Source organism: Prionailurus viverrinus, chromosome A1 (assembly GCF_022837055.1).
Source record: "Prionailurus viverrinus isolate Anna chromosome A1, UM_Priviv_1.0, whole genome shotgun sequence".
Taxonomy (NCBI): Eukaryota; Metazoa; Chordata; class Mammalia; order Carnivora; family Felidae; genus Prionailurus; species Prionailurus viverrinus.
Window position 1 is genome coordinate 87,109,734 of NC_062561.1, and position 19,373 is coordinate 87,129,106.

General features: G+C 35.3%; 2 protein-coding genes and 1 pseudogene across 2 annotated transcripts; 2 read left to right on the top strand and 1 right to left on the bottom strand.

Moving 5' to 3' along the window:
• The first annotated feature begins 806 nt into the window (after positions 1 to 806).
• On the top strand, positions 807 to 1,757 carry LOC125163979 (olfactory receptor 14K1-like). Its single transcript, XM_047856373.1, has one exon. It carries the CDS (start codon positions 807 to 809, stop codon positions 1,755 to 1,757), a length of 951 nt encoding a protein of 316 aa, XP_047712329.1.
• A 1,067-nt stretch (positions 1,758 to 2,824) lies between these two features.
• Positions 2,825 to 3,885, top strand: LOC125163987 (guanine nucleotide-binding protein G(i) subunit alpha-2-like; annotated as a pseudogene).
• Positions 3,886 to 18,070: 14,185 nt separating this feature from the next.
• Positions 18,071 to 19,015, bottom strand: LOC125167568 (olfactory receptor 14K1). Its single transcript, XM_047861896.1, has one exon. It carries the CDS (start codon positions 19,013 to 19,015, stop codon positions 18,071 to 18,073), a length of 945 nt encoding a protein of 314 aa, XP_047717852.1.
• Between the last annotated feature and the right edge of the window lie 358 nt (positions 19,016 to 19,373).

Sequence of the window (19,373 nt, forward strand, 5' to 3'; positions counted from 1 at the left end):
GTTCACATTTGCATTTTCTTTATACCATAAATCTCATTGTTTTTCATTTATTTGTTTTTTTTTAAATGTTTATTTTTTATTTTGATAGACAGATTGCACACAGGTGCAAGTGGAGGAGGGATAGAGAGAGAAGGAGAGAATCCCAAGCAGGCTCCATGCTGTCAATGCAGACCAGATGTGGGGCTCAGTCTCACCAACGATGAGATCATGACTTGAGCTGAAATCAAGAGTCAGACACTTAAATGATTGGGCTACTCAAGCACCCCTCACTTTTTACCATGTAGTGTGATGTACTTTATCATAAAATTAAATACAAATTTTTTTCTTACTTTTTGGGGTGATAAAGGTAATGAGTAAAAGCATGTGCTTTTACAATAATATTCATTGATTACCTTCTATTGCCTGAAATGCTTTAAAAATGATTCTGTTGTAGTAAAGGCTTTGTTTAGCATATTGAACTAATAATTCAGGATATATTTTATAAAGATACATGTTTCATCAGCCAATTTATGAAGTTCCATAAATGAAAGCAATTTTCCTATTCTTTCTTCCTATTCTTCCTGATCTGGTCACTTAACCTATTACAAATTCAGACACATACTAAAAGTGGCAGATTGAGGAGGTCATAAACCTTGACATGCATGTAGGAAGACCGAAAATGTACATGACTTATAACACAAAACAGATGAATTCTTACAGGAATCAAAAACAGTATTGGAAAGGAGGAAGGCTTAGCATGTACCTGATGTTGTGTCTTTACTCTCCTTTGTGTCATATAGAGTGAGGATGTGCATAGAGTGGAAAACATGGCCAACCACTCAGCAGTGATGGAATTCTTCCTCATGGAAGTCTCTGCCACCAGGGAGCTCCAGATTATACATGGCTTTCTGTTTTTGCTTATTTACTTGGTAACTCTTATGGGAAATCTTCTCATTTTTGTCCTAACCACTCTGGATCAGTATCTTCATACTCCCATGTACTTCTTCCTGAAGAACTTATCACTTTTTGATGCCTGCCTTATTTCAATTACAGTTCCAAAATGTATTATGAACACTTTATGCCATGAGAATACCATTTCTTTCTCAGGATGCATATTACAAGTGTTGTTGGTGATTCACTTTGCTGGGTCTGAGCTTTTCATTCTAACAGCCATGTCCTATGACCGCTATGTGGCCATCTGTCATCCATTGCACTATAATATCATCATGAACAGGAGAGTCTGTATGGGGATGACAGTCACCTCCTGGATTCTTGGGAGTATCTTTGGGGTCTTATACTCATCTGGCACTTTCTCTTTATCTTTTTGTGGCTCTAGAAATCTTCCTCAGTTTTTCTGTGATGTCCCCTCCCTACTGAAGGTATCTTGCTCAAAGACTCATATCACCATTGATATTAGTGAGGCAATTGGGGTTATGTATGCACTTTTCTGTTTGGTGTCCATTGGATTTTCATATATTTGCATTTTCAATAGAGTGTTGAGAATACCATCATCACAAAGGTGGTCAAAAACCTTTTCCACTTGTACCCCCCATCTCATAGTTGTAACAACATTTATTGTAACAGGTACCATGGCCTATCTAAAGCCAGTCCCTGATTCCCCACATCTTGTGGATTTCTTGGTGTCTGTATTCTATTCTGTATTGCCTCCATCTTTGAACCCCATCATCTACAGCCTAAGGAACAAGGAAATTAAGGAATCTCTGAGGAAGTTTCTGTGGAAAGTAAGTCATTATAGATTCTATGGAGAAAAACAATAGAACTAGTATCTATAAAGCCAAAGTCCATTGTTTTAATCCTTTGGCTTCTTATAATCTAATGTGGACCTCAATATCTATACAATAAAATAGTCACCTTATTTAAAAGTGCTAGGATAAAGTTGACATGTTTATGGTTATGAATAAACAGTCATTATCTCAGAACCTCCAAGAGTGCATATTCATTACCTAGAATTTGTGCATGCAAATTAAGCTTTATAGACATATGACAGTTTTTCAAGTGGCTTACTGAAGATGTCCATGTACCAATTTTTTTAAACTTAATATAGTACTTTACGTGGCACAAGGAACTCTGTGGATGTAATTCAACTAAGGAGTATTAGTTAAGGTGTTTATCCTGGACCACCTAATGGGTCCTAATCTAATCATAAACTGTTAAAGGCGGAACTTCTCAAAGCTTTGTTAGAAGGAGATGTGTTTATGAAGAGTGGTCTTCCCTTATTGGCTTTGAATATAGAAGGTGGTCATGAGCCCAGATATAGACAGAGGCAGCCTCAAGACTAGAAAATGCAAGGAACAGATAGTTCAGTGGAGACCCAAGAAAATAATGCAACCATACCAGCTTCTCCTGCACTTTAGCCCCCCGTGTGATTGGTGTTGGATTTCTAAATTACAGCACTTTACCGGCACCTGGGTGGCTCAGTTGGGAAAGCATCCAACTCTTGGTTTTGGCACAGGTCATGATCTATAGTTCTGACTGTGCAGAGCCTACTTGAGGTTGTGTCTCTCTCCCTCTCTCTCTCCCCCTCCTGCAAGCTCTGTCTCTCACTCTCTCACAATTAAAAAATAAAAAAATAAACTTAAAAAATTAAAAACAATAAAATAAAATAATACATGTATGTGATGATAAAACACAGAGTTTGTGATAATTTGTTACAGCAGCAACAAAAATTTAACAAAAGCATTGAATACTTGTCTGTATAAAATCACTTAAATCAGAATTTGTTCAGAATAAGTATACAGACTATGAAACTAAAAGTTTTAATTAAAGTTAAAACATATGGCAGTGGGAGTGGAATGTGTCAGTGGGGCTTAGCAGGGGACAGGGAATGGGTTGCAGCATGAGTGCTCAGGACAGGACAGCGGCCCAGGGCTCTAAGATTATCTACAAAACCTGTTGGGTGATGGTGAGAAGGTGATACGGGAGGTGAAGCTGCTACTTTTGGGTGCTGAGGAGTCAGGGAAGAGCATCACTGTAAAGCAAAGGAAGAACATCCAGGAGGCTGGCAGTCCCAGGCAGTCCTCTACAGCATCACCATCCAGCCCATCATGGCCACTGCCAAAGCCATGGACTATCTGAAGATAGAATTTGCTGGCCCTTCCTGTACACATGACGCCAGGCAGCTGTTTTCACTGTCCTGAACTGCTGAGGGCAGGGGGTGCTTCCTGAGGGTCTGCCCAGTGTCATCCACAGGCTTAGGTCTGACCCTGGCCTGCAGGTAGGCTCTGGCTGCTGGCTGGAGGGCCAGCTCCACCACTCTGCTGCCTTTGACCTCACTGCCCTGGGGAGCATCACACGGAGTAACTACATCCTCACAGAGCAGGACATGCCATGGTCTCAAGAGAAGACCACTGGTATCGTGGAGACACACCTCACCTTCAGGGACTTACCCTCAAGATATTTGATGTGGGCAGTCTGCGGTCTGAATCAAAGAAGTGGATCCACTGCTTTGAGAGTGTCACAGCCATCATCTCCTGCATAACCTTGGGCACACATGACCTGCGTTAGCAGAGGATGAGGAGATGCACCACATGCACCGGAACATGAAGCTCTTTGACAATGACTTCTCCAACAACCAGTGGTCACAGACTGGTCCACTATCCTTGTCCTCAACCAGAACTTGTTTGAGCAGATCACCCACACCCCGATACCACCTGTTTCCCTGAGTACAGAGGGGCCAAGAAATATGACCAGGTAGCCAGCCATATCCAAGGTAAGTCTGAGACCCTGCACAAGAGCAAGGATACCAAGGAGATCTACATGCACTTCACCTGTGCCAACCACACCAAGAACTTGTGGTTCCTGTTTAAAGCTGTCTCCCACATCATCATCAGGAACAACCTGAATGTGACCGCAGGCCACATTAATACACTGTTGGTTAGAATGTGAATTCATAGAGTCATAATGGAAAACAGTATGGAAGTTTCTAAAAAAAAAAAAATAGAACCACTGTAAAATCCAGCAATGTCACATTTAAGCATTTATGCAATGTAATATAATCATCATTTTGAAGTGATATATGTACTCTAATGTTTATTGCAGCATTATTTACAATACAATACAATTGCAATGACATGGATGGAGCTAGAGTGTGTTATACCTGGCAAAATAAGTCAGTCAGAGAAAGAAATGGTTTCACTCATATGTGGAATTTAAGAAACAAAAAAGATGAACATAGAGGAAGGAAGAAAAAGAGAGAGAGGGATGCAAACTATAAGAGACTCTTAACTATAGAGAATAAACAATGAGTTGCTGGAAATTAAGTGGGGGATGGGCTAAATGGGTGATGGGTATTAAGGAGGGCACTCTATGTGATGTGATGAGCACAGGTGTTATATGTAAGTGGTGAATCACTAAATTCTACTGCTGAAACCAAAATTACACTTTATGTTAACTTTATGTCAAAAGTTAAATAAAAACTTGAAATAATAAAAATGAAATTTTCTGAGGTCTTTAATTTTTGTGGCAAAAAAGATAATTATGTGAGTTAATATGTTAATTCTTATAATCACTTCACAGTGTATATGTGTATAAAATCATCACATTGTACACTTTAGTTATATTCAATTTTATTCATCAATTATACTTTATAATAATAGAAAAATAAAATGTAAAAAAATAAATATTTTCAAGTTTGGTAGATTGCAGGATTATTTCTCAAAGAGAGATCTTCTCAATAGATATGACTTTGAATTTTAATTGCCTTTAATCCCTGCAAATCCATATTATAAGTATTAGAGGTATACTTTTGCTAATTAGAACAGTAATTTTTCTGTCTCTTAGCTCTTTATCCATTTATATATTTCACTTCTAAAACCTTCATGAAGAATGTGTCACTGCAGACATTTGATTTTTAAACCACTTTAAGATACCTACAACTATTTGAAATTAGGGAAACAAATAGAATCAAAGTGGAATCCCTACTTGTATTCATGGACTGCTGAGGATTAGCAGCACGAGCTGCTGTAGGATTTTGGTGCTGTTTACAAATATGTATATTATTATGACAAAACAAGGACAACAACAAAAAAATGTTCTCTGGGCCTTCTAAGGGGCACAGATAACATATGACTTGGGAAATTGATGGTAACATATCTCCATTTCTCTGAGCCTTTGTGTCCTTGCTAAACTGTGACTGACAGGAGTTTTGGCATCTCAGTCTCATTTTCTATAGGCCACCCTTAAATTCAGACCTCAATTAGCTAATACCGTAGACTATTAGTACTCTTCTCAGGTACTCAAAGAACACAATAAATTATAAACTTTGGATGAGTATACCTGTGGAAATGAGTACTGTCCTATCCAGTTTTATATTACATTCTCTTTGATCTAATAACCTTAGAATCAACTTCCATACATGTTATCCAGATTTCTTCCACCATAGGTTGTCAGTATCCTGTGACTATTTTTAGTTCATAGCAATATTTTTCAATACAGGTTCTATGCTTCTGCAATGCTGTGCTGGAAACTTAGTCTCCCTATGTTATTGGAAGAAATTAGGAAAGTTTGGAAACATGTCAAGAAGAGAATTTCACCTGGTAAACTATTCTCACAGGTGAAGCCAATGGAAAAATTCTGCATATGTGTTAGTTGATTCTTGCAAGTAAGGGGGATGGTGTGGAATTCTTACATCATCAAAAAATGTTCCAGTATTTTAGCTTGAAAGTTGCAAGTATTGTCTGTGTCCACACAAATGTCTGCCATCCATTTCCCAGGTCCTTCTTCTCCCAATCTATGTCTTTCCCTAGCAAAAGTGATCTTGGATGATCTCTATATTCAAATTCTCCAGGGAGGGAGGGAACAGAACAAATAGGATGGATGTGTGTATAGATAGATAGGTCTATCCATCTATTATCTATCTATCTATCTATCTATCTATCTTTCTATCTTTCCATCTACCTATCATCTATGTATCTATCTATACATCATCTATCCATCATTTATATATCTATCTTTGTCTATAGATAAGTTGTCAGAGGGACATATTTCTAAGTGAAACAAGCAAAAAACACTCTGTTATTATCTATATGTAGAATTAAATAAAAAGAAAAGTCAAACTTTGTAGATAAGTAAATACACACTTATCTTAAGAAACTGACTAATGCAATTATGTAATCTGGCAATGCAAAATCTGCAGTGTGTGTTAGAAGGCTGAAAATCCAGGGGAGAGCTGATATGTCAGTTCAAGCCCAGTGGTTGACTACTGGAAATCCAGGGAAGAGCTGACATCGAAGTTAATGTCCAAAAGCCACCGTAGCTGCAAAATTCTCTTACTAATGATTAGCAGGAAATAATCTTTTGCCTATGTATTCAACAGCATTGACCACTCCTCATTCTTCAAACATGATATTATCTAGGCATCTGTGACAACTATACACTCATAATTTTCTGCCCCAAGTGCCCCCTTTTTTATCCTGCATTGAATTTCTCCTTAATTCAGCTTCTACTTTTTAGTGGAACCCAAGGATCTGGTCATGATTTTCTACTTCATGTTATCTTTTTCAGATAATGTATATCAAGTAATATTCTCTCCTACTCCAAATATTTCTGATATCTAAAAACAATTGTTCATATCATCCGTGACTTTACTTGTTCACACCACTACAATTCTTTGTTATGTTACCACAAAAACCACCTAAACCATCTCCCAAGTTTATTTCTTGTTCAATAAATATTTCTGTGCAGGCCAGTGATATTTAATCTTAAAACAAATAAGGAAAAAAAAGAGATATAGAGAGAGTGCAAACAAGTAAAGAAACAACAACAATGTCAAATTACTTCCCTCCTATCTTGAAATCTTTAAAATAAAATTTTATGGGTGCCTGGGTGGCTCAGTGGTTGAGCGTCCAAATTCGGCTCGGGTTATGATCTCGCAGTTAACGAGTTCGAGCCCTGTGTCAGGCTCTGTGCTGACAGCTCAGAGTCTGGAGACTACTTCTGATTCTTTGTCTTCCTCTCTCTCTGCCTCTCCCCTGCTCATGCTCTGTCTCTCTCTGTCTCAAAAATAAAGATATACATTAATTTTTTAAATAAAATAAAATTTTAAAAATTTACTAAGAAAAATGTAAAAATTTCTTAGTATGTTTCAAAGTTTTAAATGAATGTATTACTGTCTAACTTTATGACTTCATCTAATACTAGTATTATTTTATCATTCTGCGTTAGCAACACTGTATTTTTTCCATTACTAAAACAAATTTTATCTAGCCTTCAGGTTTATAAATGCCGCTCACTTCAGATAGAATAAGGGATACAAGGATGGTTAAAAAACTCACTCCTTTTATCTAACAGACCTCAACTTCTCACATTGCTAAGAGGTTTTTCCTTTACTACTAAATATGAATCTTGATGGAGGATGATGAAGATGAAAATGTATTTTTAAACTTTAAGCCTTCATAACTACTTGAAATTGTTGTGTTTCCTACTCGTCAACTCCTTTATTTTGTATCATTTCCTGTAGATTGTAAACCCCATAAAATTAAGGAAATATATATTTTCCCCGATGATCTCTAGTTTATATAAATTTTCTTTGAATATATTAGGTATAGAAAGTATTTATTAAAGAATTGAATGCTGATAGATGGAAAATACACGATGATTTATCAGATTAATTGGGTAAAGAGACTTAACAGACTCTCATGTCTTGATTTCAGGTGTAGACTAATAAAAGGACATTGGTCACATTCTCTGATATGTAACATCATGGGGCAGGATGAGAGGGGGTAAACTTGAGTCGGGGGAAGATTAATTGCAGTATAATGACCACAGATTTGGGCATGCATGTGGAACAACTTGATACATAAAAATACTCCACATTAAAATATATATTTAGTTTCAGAGTTCAGAAGGAATTTGAAGTTACAGATATTGTTGAAAGTGAGTAGTAATTAAACCAGAAGTATGTGTAATGTAAAGAGAACATGGCCTAAAATCATGCAATGAGAAAAACACCAGTACTTTAGAGACTGGTAAATGAACTAACCTACAATGGTGACTAATCCTAGAAGCCAAATAATGATGTTGAATATAGAAATGTAGCCATCAATATGTCAAGCAAGTGAATGATTAATATAATGACAAAAATATATCAATGATCTTGGCATGGATAATTCTCTAAGGTAAATTTGGTAATGGGAGTCATATTTCAGGGAATTCAGGAATGAAATTGACAAGAAGTAGAAACTGAGTATCAACAACTCTTCTTTTAGATATTGGTTTGAATAGGGGGATGGGGTATATTATGGTTAGAAGATGCTGGCAACAAAAGCTAGTTGTAACCAGTTTTCATGGTCTCCTATAGTTTTTGAAAAAGCTGAGAAAAATCGCCCAGCCCTCTCTGCAACTAGTTTGGGCAATGTGTCAAATTCTGAAGAATGAAATAATGAGAATCAATATCAGGGCTAGTCCAGAAATAGTTCTTGCAGACACAAAAAGAAATCTGTACCCAGACAAGCAAAATTGAGAAAATGAAGTAAATTTAAAAGAAATTAAATCTTAGGAGTAGTAAGCAAATAGCAAAAAATTTTTAAAAATCTGTTTCAAATGTCTTTATTTAGATAGATAATTGATTTTTAGTTAACAACAAAGAATGCCAAAAGGAAGTGGTGTGATACCTCAAATAATTTAGAGAAATTAATGGCCATCTTGTAATAAATATATTATTCCATGAGGCAGTCATGGGGATGTATCTCTCAGATCACTGAAGGGAACATAACTGACTAACATCTCTAAGTGCTGTGCTTTCAAATCCATCGCCAAGGTTTCCCCAATGCCACACATCCATGGACTGCCCCCAGATAGTCTGAGCACAGCAGGTAGGCTAAGACAAACTAATTCCTGAGAGACACAACTCCTGTGATGAGTGATTTTGAATAAAGGACTCCCCATCAGCCTTGCCAGAACATTGGTAGAGCTTTACAGCATTTCCTTTCATCTCTGCTTCATGTGAGTCAGATTTGCATTTGGGGTTGACTGTTCTTTACTTTCCTGGCTCCTTCCCACAATAGATGAATTGTCTAGGATGTAACTTTATTTTACCTGAAAATTAATAAGTTAGATGTTACTCTTACATGGATTCTGGCAGAAGACACAATATTCTTGCACTTGTCCCCAAGGCCCATGGTCCCCAAGTCTGCTTACCCTGATGCTGAAATAACCCATATGAGTGTCCTCAGTTCTTACATTCTTTGCATATAAGGCAAGGTATAGGTGTAATAAAACCTATGGGGAGGGTCTTCCAACAATAGATAGTCTTCCTGTCTAATCTTTCTTGGCATCTGTTTACCAGAGGACTAAGATTAACACAACAAACTAATGAAAAACAAAGCAAACAAACAAAAAACTTAACCCACAGCAGCATGCCTTAAAGAAAACAAGTATTCTTCAGATAATGAGATTTATACAAGAAGAAAAGTCAGGTATCTACTAAATGAAGAAGATCAGTGAAAATATTTATGAGTTAGAAAATACAATTGGTAAATATTAAAATTTATTCAACTAAAAGAATTCATATAAATGTAGATACAAATAAATTCTATTTAGCACACTTGTCTGGCTCAATCAGAAGAGCATGAGACTCTTGATCTTGTGGTTGTGAGGGTGCGCTTTATGTTGGGTGTAGAGATTACTTAAAATAAACAAACAAACAAAAAAACAATATTTTTTAAAAATCCTGCCTTATGTTTTCTGAAACTTTTTTGAAAACAAATTTATACAAATATAATGGAAAAAGTGAATTTTAGGGTAAAGAAAGAATAACTTATTCTAGAAATGAAGACATATTATAAAATTATATTTAAAATTTGGTATTTATTCAAGTATAGTAGAATAAAGGCCAAAAACTCTAAAATGCATAGATATGACATAAGTAGGGAAAAAGCAATGCAGAAAAATAGTAAGTGTAACATCATTTGGATATCTGTATCTTTATAGTTAAAATAAAATGTAATGTCTACCTTACTTTACTCATGAAAAATCAATGCAATGGAGATAATTGATAAAAATTTGAATTGAAAAATATCAAGTTTTGAAAGATAATATGACAATATATTTATGACTTCAGACTAGGAAAATAATCCTTTAATTGAACACAAAATGTTCAAAAATACAGGACATTTTTTAGCCTGTCCCTCACACTAATTTAAGAATGTCTGTTCTCTTTACAGACATTATTAAGACAATTGAAAGGATGAGTCATAAAAAACAAAAATATACTCAAAATGCACAACCAACAACCATTTCATTCAGACTGTTTAAACTTCAAAGGAAACAACAAAACTAAATGCAACCGACTGAATGGGAAAAGATATTTCCAAATGACATAACGGACAAAGGGCTAGTATCCAAAATCTATAAAGAACTTACCAAGCTCCACACCCAAAAAATAAATAATCCAGTGAAGAAATGGGCAGAAAACATGAATAGACACTTCTCTAAAGAAGACATCCGGATGGCCAATAGGCACATGAAAAGATGCTCAACGTCGCTCCTCATCAGGGAAATACAAATCAAAACCACACTCAGATATCACCTCATGCTAGTCAGAGTGGCCAAAATGAACAAATCAGGAGACTATAGATGCTGGAGAGGATGTGGAGAAACGGGAACCCTCTTGCACTGTTGGTGGGAATGCAAATTGGTGCAGCCACTCTGGAAAACAGTTTGGAGGTTCCTCAAAAAATTAAAAATAGACCTACCCTATGACCCAGCAATAGCACTGCTAGGAATTTACCCAAGGGATACAGGAGTACCGATGCATAGGGGCACTTGTCCCCCAATGTTTATAGCCGCACTCTCAACAATAGCCAAATTATGGAAAAAGCCTAAATGTCCATCAACTGATGAATGGATAAAGAAATTGTGGTTTATATACACAATGGAGTACTACATGGCAATGAGAAAGAACGAAATATGGCCCTTTGTAGCAACGTGGATGGAACTGGAGAGTGTGATGCTAAGTGAAATAAGCCATACAGAGAAAGACAGACACCATGTGTTTTCACTCTTATGTGGATCCTGAGAAACTTAAAAGAAACCCATGGAGGAGGGGAAAGAAAAAAAAAAAGAGGTTAGCGTGGGAGAGAGCCAAAGCATAAGAGACTCCTAAAAGCTGAGAACAAACTGAGGGTTGATGGGGGGTGGGAGGGCGGGGAGGGTGGGTGATGGGTATTGAGGAGGGCACCTTTTGGGATGAGCACTAGGTGCTGTATGGAAACCAGTTTGACAATAAATTTCATATAAAAAATATATTACTATGAATCAATAAAGAATAAAAATATGAATAGGCAACTTACAAAAGAGGTAACCCAAACACTTAAAAACAAGCTTAGTATCATTAATTATCAGGCAAATGTAAATTAAAAAACAAAGTGAAATATCTATGCAAACCCATTACAATGGCTAAAATAAAGACTACCACAACCCAAGTTGTCCTGAAACATTGCAGCCACAGGAATTACAATGAATGATGATTTAGAGTGAAAGCTGATGCAACCATATTGCAAACCATTTTGAAATTATTTACTTTTATGGTATGTAAAATGTATAAAAAATAATTACACTCCTAGAAAGACCAATGTTATATCTATTAGACCTATTAAAATGGCTTTTATCAAAATTCCAGAAATAGCTTGTGCTGGCAAGAATTCAGAGAAAAAGGAAACCTTGTGCATTTTTGGTGGAAATGTAAATTTTTGCAGCCACTATGGAAAACAATATGAAATTCAACAAAACTTAAAAAGAAGCAAAATAAAACTATAGAATTATCCAACCATTCATTCCACTTCCAAAGGAAGCTAAAACACTAACTCAAAAAGGCACCCCCATTTTCATTTCAACAGTTTTACAATAGCCAAGATATGTAACCATGTATCTATTATCTAAGTATATTTTGATGAATGAATGGATAAAGATAATGTGGTATATAAATGCAATGGAATCCTATTCAGCCATAAAAATAAAATATTTCTATTTGTGACAACATGGATGGATCTTGAGGACATTATGCTAAGTGAAAAGTTAGGAATAAATAAAACAGAGAAAGACAAGTACTGTATGATCTCACTTATATGTGGAATCTAGAAACAACCAAATGGTGAGATCATTTCTCCTCATTTTGTTTAATGATAAAAATTATACAAGTAAAATTGCAGGTGATCTGTCTGTATATTAATCAATCTACTGTCTATCTTTTCCTATATCTATCATCCATCAATTTTTGTGGGTTTTTTTTGTTTGTTTGTTTTTTAGTAGGCTCTACACCCAAAATGGGGCTTGACCTCATAAGCCTGAGATTGAGTTGCATGCTCTACTGACTGAGCCAGCCAGTTTTCCCATTTTTTCTTTGTTTGCTATATGCATAAACATGTACATATAGTGTATATTATATAAGGAATATTATTGTATTTTGTATAATGTATACATTATGTATAATGTTCACAGGGGCAGTAGAGAATTTTACATGCAAATGCCTGGCTATATATAATCATATCTTACATTAAAATCTTAAAAGAGAAGAAAAAGCACTCAAATATTTGTAATTCACAGAAAACTTCAATTTCTGATTTCATACAGTAGACTACCTATTTCTTAATTTATTGCATATAGGATAGCTATTGACATTGTTTTCTGTATTTCTCTTTAAATTCTCATCAGAAGATCTTGTTATCAATTAGAGAAACCTAGTGATTTAGGATGGTGAAAGCTCAATTACCAGGACACCAGTCAGTTAAGCGTCTCACTGTTGATTTGGTCTCAGGTCATGATCTCATAGTTCATGCGATCAAACCCTGAATCTGGCTCTACACTGACAGTGTAGAACCTTCTTAGGATTCTCTCTCTTCTCCTCTCTCTGCCCCTGTCCCACTTACATTTGTTCTCTCTCTCTCTCTCTCTCAAAATAACACACAAACATTAAAACAACAACACTCAGTTGCATAGAGAAATAGTCATTGTTAGTTTGTATTATTCAAAATGAACTACTTAAATATATGTTAGGAGCAAGAGCAGCCTGAACAAAACATTTTATGAGTCAGAGCTTAGTTTAAGTAAAAAAAAAAAAAAAAGTAAAAGGATGGCCATCTAATAAATGGAAAACAGAATTGAAAAAGACCTCAACTAGATAGAGGAAGTGGGCATGTAGTATGACATCAGAGAATCTCAAAAGATCATGAAATGAAGAGGAGATCAGCATGGGATTCACATAAGAGCAACTCCCAGACTTCAGTCTTTAGTCACTGCGTTGTGCTTAGGTATCACCTGTTCCAAGCAGTGACATTAGCTTTTCTCACTTATGTCTTATGGATGGTCACCATACAAAGCTGCATGCATCGTTTCAGCACAATTTTTAACCAAATTGAGGTCCATAATTGTTCATAAAATTTGCTTCATCTATCTGAAATTCCCATTCTAAGTTCGGTTTTGATTGTCAATGGACATTTTTGATATCTGCACACACACACACACACACACACACACACACACACACACACACACAAGTAGGGAGTCTTGTTGGGTGGAGGGAAATGGCAGTCAGCACCAGGGTGGGAGTAATCTGAGGTTAAACCATCCCTCCTTATGCATACACCTTGTTTTTGTCTATGCAAAGATGGGCTAAAATTCTTTTGAATTAGGAAAGAATTAAACAGTTACTCTATTATTTTGTATTACAATGGTTATTTAAAACCATACACTTCTAAGAAAAGGAAGAGTATTTTATTTTCCTCATAGTATCCATTTTAAACAAATGAAATCAGTCCCCATTACACTAATTTACTCAACTCTATTCCAGCACACTGAAAAAGCTAATGAGGGTAAATTTTATTTTTTATATATTTGGGGTGAAATTTACAATCATGTTTTTCATTGAAAGCCACATATCTATCACAAATACAGTATAGTCTCTTGGTTAAATATTATGAGTTTGGGAACCACTAAACGTTGGCTTGACCATTGGCTTTGCAAGTTACTATTATGTTTATTTTTTAAATATTTATTTCAACCCTCTTGAACATCTAGTCTAGCCATACCTCATCTCCCTTTCCCTTCAAAATGAATCATTCGAAATAGTGCTTTATATTCAGTTACCATTCAAATTGTGTCTCACTCATTGCACATGATTCTACTCATTTATTTATGTAAAAATAAAGATAATCTCTACCAAAGCAATTAAATACACATTTTTTTATTAGATTCTAATACCCAATTTCATTCAAACACACTTTTAAATGTTCCAATAACTGACTCAAGTATCATTTTAAAATTTAAATTAACTAAAACTAACTCTTTTAGTTCCTCAGCCATATTAGCCATATTTTAACACCTTAGCCACATATGTATATAGGTACCATATTTGATAGCACAGTTCTAGACACCTAACTTTAACGCCTATGTCTAGTGACAGATTTTTTTACCTCTTTTTATTTAAAGTTTATTTATTTATTTTGAGATACACACAGAGAGACACTCTCAGGCACGGGGGTGGGGGTGGGGGGAGAAGGGGCAGATAGGAGAAGAAAGATCCCAGGCAGTCCCCACACCTTCAGCGCAGATCCTGATGCAGGGCCCAGGCCCACAAACCATGAGATTATGACCTGAGATGAAATCAAGAGTCAGACACTCAACTGATTGAGTCATACAAGCACTCCAGGGATTTTCCTCTCATTAAAGAACCTACTGTTAATTTTTCAATAAATGTTGTTTTAAAACTTCTGTGCATTTTGTGTCTTTTCTTGTTCTTTCCACTTGTGTGCTTTTCAAGTTATGCTGTTCCAAATCATTGTTCCCACAAATGAATTTTACAAATTTGTTAATTGAAATGGCAACTATTTATCTTCTTAATTCTCTACTTGCATTATTGTATTGAATATCCTCTGGCATTTGGTTCACAGTTAGGAAGCCTACATTCTGTGGGGAAGCAGTCAAATGGCTAGTATTGGATATTTGATTCAATTTCCAACTGTGGGGTCTTAAATAAATATTTTGATTATATATTTATCTTAAATAAATATTTTGATATAAATATATGTCATAAAATAATAAATAAATCTGTTTATACCATACCAAATTCAGACTCTTCTACAAACCCATTAAAAACTGCAGAAGTTTCTAAAAGTGCCATATAGGTTTTAGTTCAAGTTATGAAGAATAAAATGTTTTACAAAGGGCTTCTTTTGAACTGAGGTGGAAAAAACATTTCCATTTATTTGTGTCGGAATCATCATTGTGATAGAAAAGTTTGGTGGGGAGGCCTAAATTATGATATCCTCAAAGAAGTGACATATAAGATTGCAGGGTCTCAATGGCTGTGCCATATTCCCATCTAATGCATGCAAATATTTATAACATATAATATACTAATAATATGTAGCATAATAATACACTGCAAATACAAATTTCCACAAAGTGGACAAAGGAGGACCAAGATGATGGAGACAGGATTTCATAGAAAAACTGCCACAACAATAAACTCTATTTTTGTAACACTACATTAACAAAGGATGCATGACTTCTTACAGTTCTCTTTGCTTTAACTGTAAAAATAGATAATCTTCTCAGATCTACTTCATTATACTACTCATTGATTCTTTCTTGTATTGAAATTTTTGTTGTATTTATATGTCTGTATATGCATACTTGTGTGATTAATAAACTACCCTTTATGGTTTCCTTAAAAATTAAGTCATTACTTCATGTCCTTGATTCTAAGATAAACTTTTTTTTCATATTTTACTGCTTCCATAAAAGGGTCTCATTCAAAAATTTATATATTCATTTGATGTAATGTTTATTTTTCAGAAAACAAATAACTAAATTTGTGATGCATTTGAAATGAATAGAAATGGATTGATATCAAAGTATGTTAAAAGAGAAGTTAAGGTATAGCTATTTTCTGCTCAGAGCTATGATTTGCACTGTAAAAATAAACCAAAGTTTACTTCTATATGGACCTTTCACATAGGTATCATATAAACCAGTTGTTGTGTGTTAAATCAATTTGCATATTAGAAGGGAGATATATCATATATATATATATATGTTTGTTTATCAACAACATATATACATCTATATATATACATCTATATATTATATACATCTATCTATCTATATCTATATCTATATCTATATCTATATAAATGAGTCTCATTAGAAGAGATACTAAAGCTATTTCCATCAGCTATGTATAAGGTTTTAGAGATGGGGAAATGTGTAATTAAGTGCTTCATAATTCTCTATATCCAGACCTTATTTAAGCTACACTTTGAAATTTGGGTATAATTTGGGCAAGTATGATGTTTTTTATCAGGAAGGTAGTATAAAGCTTAATCAATGCTATGATGAGCCTACAGAGCATGAAAGGTATTGCTACAGACAAGAAAGGTATTTTCCCCATGTCCCTATGTTGTGAACCATATAACTGAAAACATGCTACCCATCTTCCCTCAATCTCAGTTTTCCCATCTGTTTATATTCACATCACTTCACATTGCTAGACACCATTAGTAGAGATGGTGCACATAGAAGTGTCTGATATAGTGAAAGTGATCAACAAATATTGATTTTGATCATAAAAGTGTATGGGCTCACCTGGGTGGCTCAGTCAGTTAAATGTCAGACTCTCAATTTCAACTCAGGTCATGATCTCATGGTTCAATAATTGGAGCCCCGAATAAGGCTCTGCGTTCACATTGCAGTTTGCTTGAGATTCTATCTCTCTCTCCCTCTTTCTGTGCCCCTCTCCTGCTCACACTCATCTCACCCTTTTTTTCTCTTTCTCAGAATGAGTAAATAAACTTAAGAATTGAAAGAGCATGTGGAGTAAAGACTGAAAAGAATAACAGTGACAAGATAGTTTTCTGCAGTAATAAGTGGAAAATAATTTTGAATAATTAGGATATTGGAAATGTTATATGATACTGAAATCTGGAAAGAGTGGATATGGGATTTATCACAATGTGAGAAACAATGCTGGGTGCTATTTTCTTAAGTTCCAACATTAAAAAAAGAAAATTAGACCAACATCTAGCATCAACACATTAGATAACAATAAATTTTATAAACAGAAAAGCATCTGAATCAAAAACAAATAAAATTTTAATCAAAAGCAGCAAAGATTTAAGAGAATCATTCTCTTAAATGTATGAGTAATTGTATAAAATCCTCATCAAACACATATTAGTCAAATAAATGAAGCTTGTGGGGTTTCTGGGTGGCTCAGTTGGTTAAGCATCCCGCTTTTGATTTCAGCTCAGATCATATCTTACAGTTTGTAGGATCAAGCCCCACATCAGGCTTTACACTGAAGGTGTAGATCCTGCTTGGGGTTCTCTTTCTTCTCTCTCTCTTCCCCTTACCCACTCTCTATTTCTCTCAAAAATAAATTTTAAAAAATCATTTAAAAAATAAAATAACTGAAGCTTATGACAAAATAAAGTATTTTTTAAAACTGCAACATTCCATTAAAATAATTTCACATTAAAATCAAATTTCCATCAGAAGATAAATAAATGCAAAATTTAGTTAAAATCATTTTAAATTAAAATCAAATTTCCATCATAAGATAAATGATAAAATGTCATGGAAGTTGATAAGTTTGGAGGAATACAAATATATAAATCTCACGTATATGGAGCTCAGAACAGAAGTCCAAATCAGTGAAGATGTAAAAGGAAAACATTAAGACAGAATGTGAAGGAATATAAGAGAAGATTTATTTCTATTAAAACTGACATCCTGAGGGGTGCCTGGGTGGCTCAGTCGGTTAAGCATCCAACTTCAGCCCAGATCATGTTCTCACAGTTTATGAGTTAGAGCCCCACTTTGGGGTCCATGCTGACAGCTCAAAGCCTGGAACGTGCTTCAGATTCTGAGTCTCCTCTCTGCTCTCCCCTGCTCATGCTCTGTCTCTCTCTGTCTGTCTGTCTCTCAAAAATAAATAAACATTAATTTAAAAAAACCTGATAACCTGAGGTCATTACTAACAAGGTTCCAAAATATATTAATCTCTAATACAAATAATTCCAAACAGCTAGTTAATTGTGGAACAACAAAACTTCCTACTTCCTAACTTCAACTTTAGTCATCTTTCCATTATTCCACTCCTTTCAACTTTACTTAGGATTTTCCCTAGGGCTGATTTAATATCTTTGCTTCTCAGACAGTAAATAACAGGGTTCAAGGTTGGAGGTACCACAGAATAGAACACAGACACAAACAAGTCCAGAAGAGAAGGCTCATCAGAAACTGGCTTTAAATAAGCAATAGCACCTGTTAGAAGGAATGCACTCACCACAATGAGGTGAGGCAGGCAGGTGGAAAAGGCTCTGGACCGCTTCTGTCTGGTTGGGATCTTTAACACGGTGGTAAAAATATATACATAAGAGATCACAATGCAAACTAAACATGAAAATGCATAACAGACCCCAATGGCCACACAGACATTAATAGTTGCATATTCCTTAGAACAACTGAGTTTTAGTAGAGCAGGGACATCACAGAAGAACTGATGGATCTTAGTTGACCCACAAAAGTTTAAGGAGAATGTCCCAGATGAGTACAAGATTCCCAAAACCCCTCCATTGAGCCAGGAAATAGTCATTAGCTGGACACAGACCCCTTTGCTCATAACACCCTCATAATGCAGAGGATGACAGATGGCAATATAGCGGTCATAGGACATTGCAGTGAGTATGCCAATCTCTGACCCAGACAGTAGTACCACACAGAAGAGCTGTAACACACATCCGAGAAAAGAGATGAAGTCACTGAAGGTGATGGAATTGAGGATGGATTTGGGTAGTGTGGCAGAAATGAGGCACAGATCTACAAAAGACAAATGCCTTAGGAAAAAGTACATTGGACTGTGGAGGCGTTGATCAAGAACTGTGAGGAGGATGATAATTAAATTCTCCATCATGGCCACTAGGTAGATCAGTGAGAATACCACAGTATGTAGCCTCAATAGCATCTGGCTCTCAGTAAATCCCATGAGCGAGAATTCCATTAGTAGTGTTTGATTCATCATATTTTAAAATTATTTGCCACCTATTGAATAAAGAAAATATACATCAGTGTAACAAAATATTATTTACTTCTTTATTTTTGAAGTATGTATACTTTAGCATCATGAGATAGATGGAAATTTTTAAATACCAAAATATTCATATTTATAGTTGACTTGGGAATGAAACAACTATTAGCATAACAGTCCAATAGAACTGGACTCAGATTCATTGTGGAAGATGAACTCCATTTTGCTCCCTAAGTGAACATTTCAAATTATTTTTACTAAATGTATTTCCAGTGGGAATTGTAGAATTGGCTCCATAATTCCAATCGTAATAGAATGCATATTTGTTTGCATAAGTATTATCCTACCTGAT

Excerpts from the sequence above, each read along its gene's own strand:
- LOC125163979 (XM_047856373.1), top strand. The coding sequence starts at position 807 with ATGGCCAACCACTCAGCAGTGATGGAATTCTTCCTCATGGAAGTCTCT.
- LOC125167568 (XM_047861896.1), bottom strand. The coding sequence starts at position 19,015 with ATGATGAATCAAACACTACTAATGGAATTCTCGCTCATGGGATTTACT.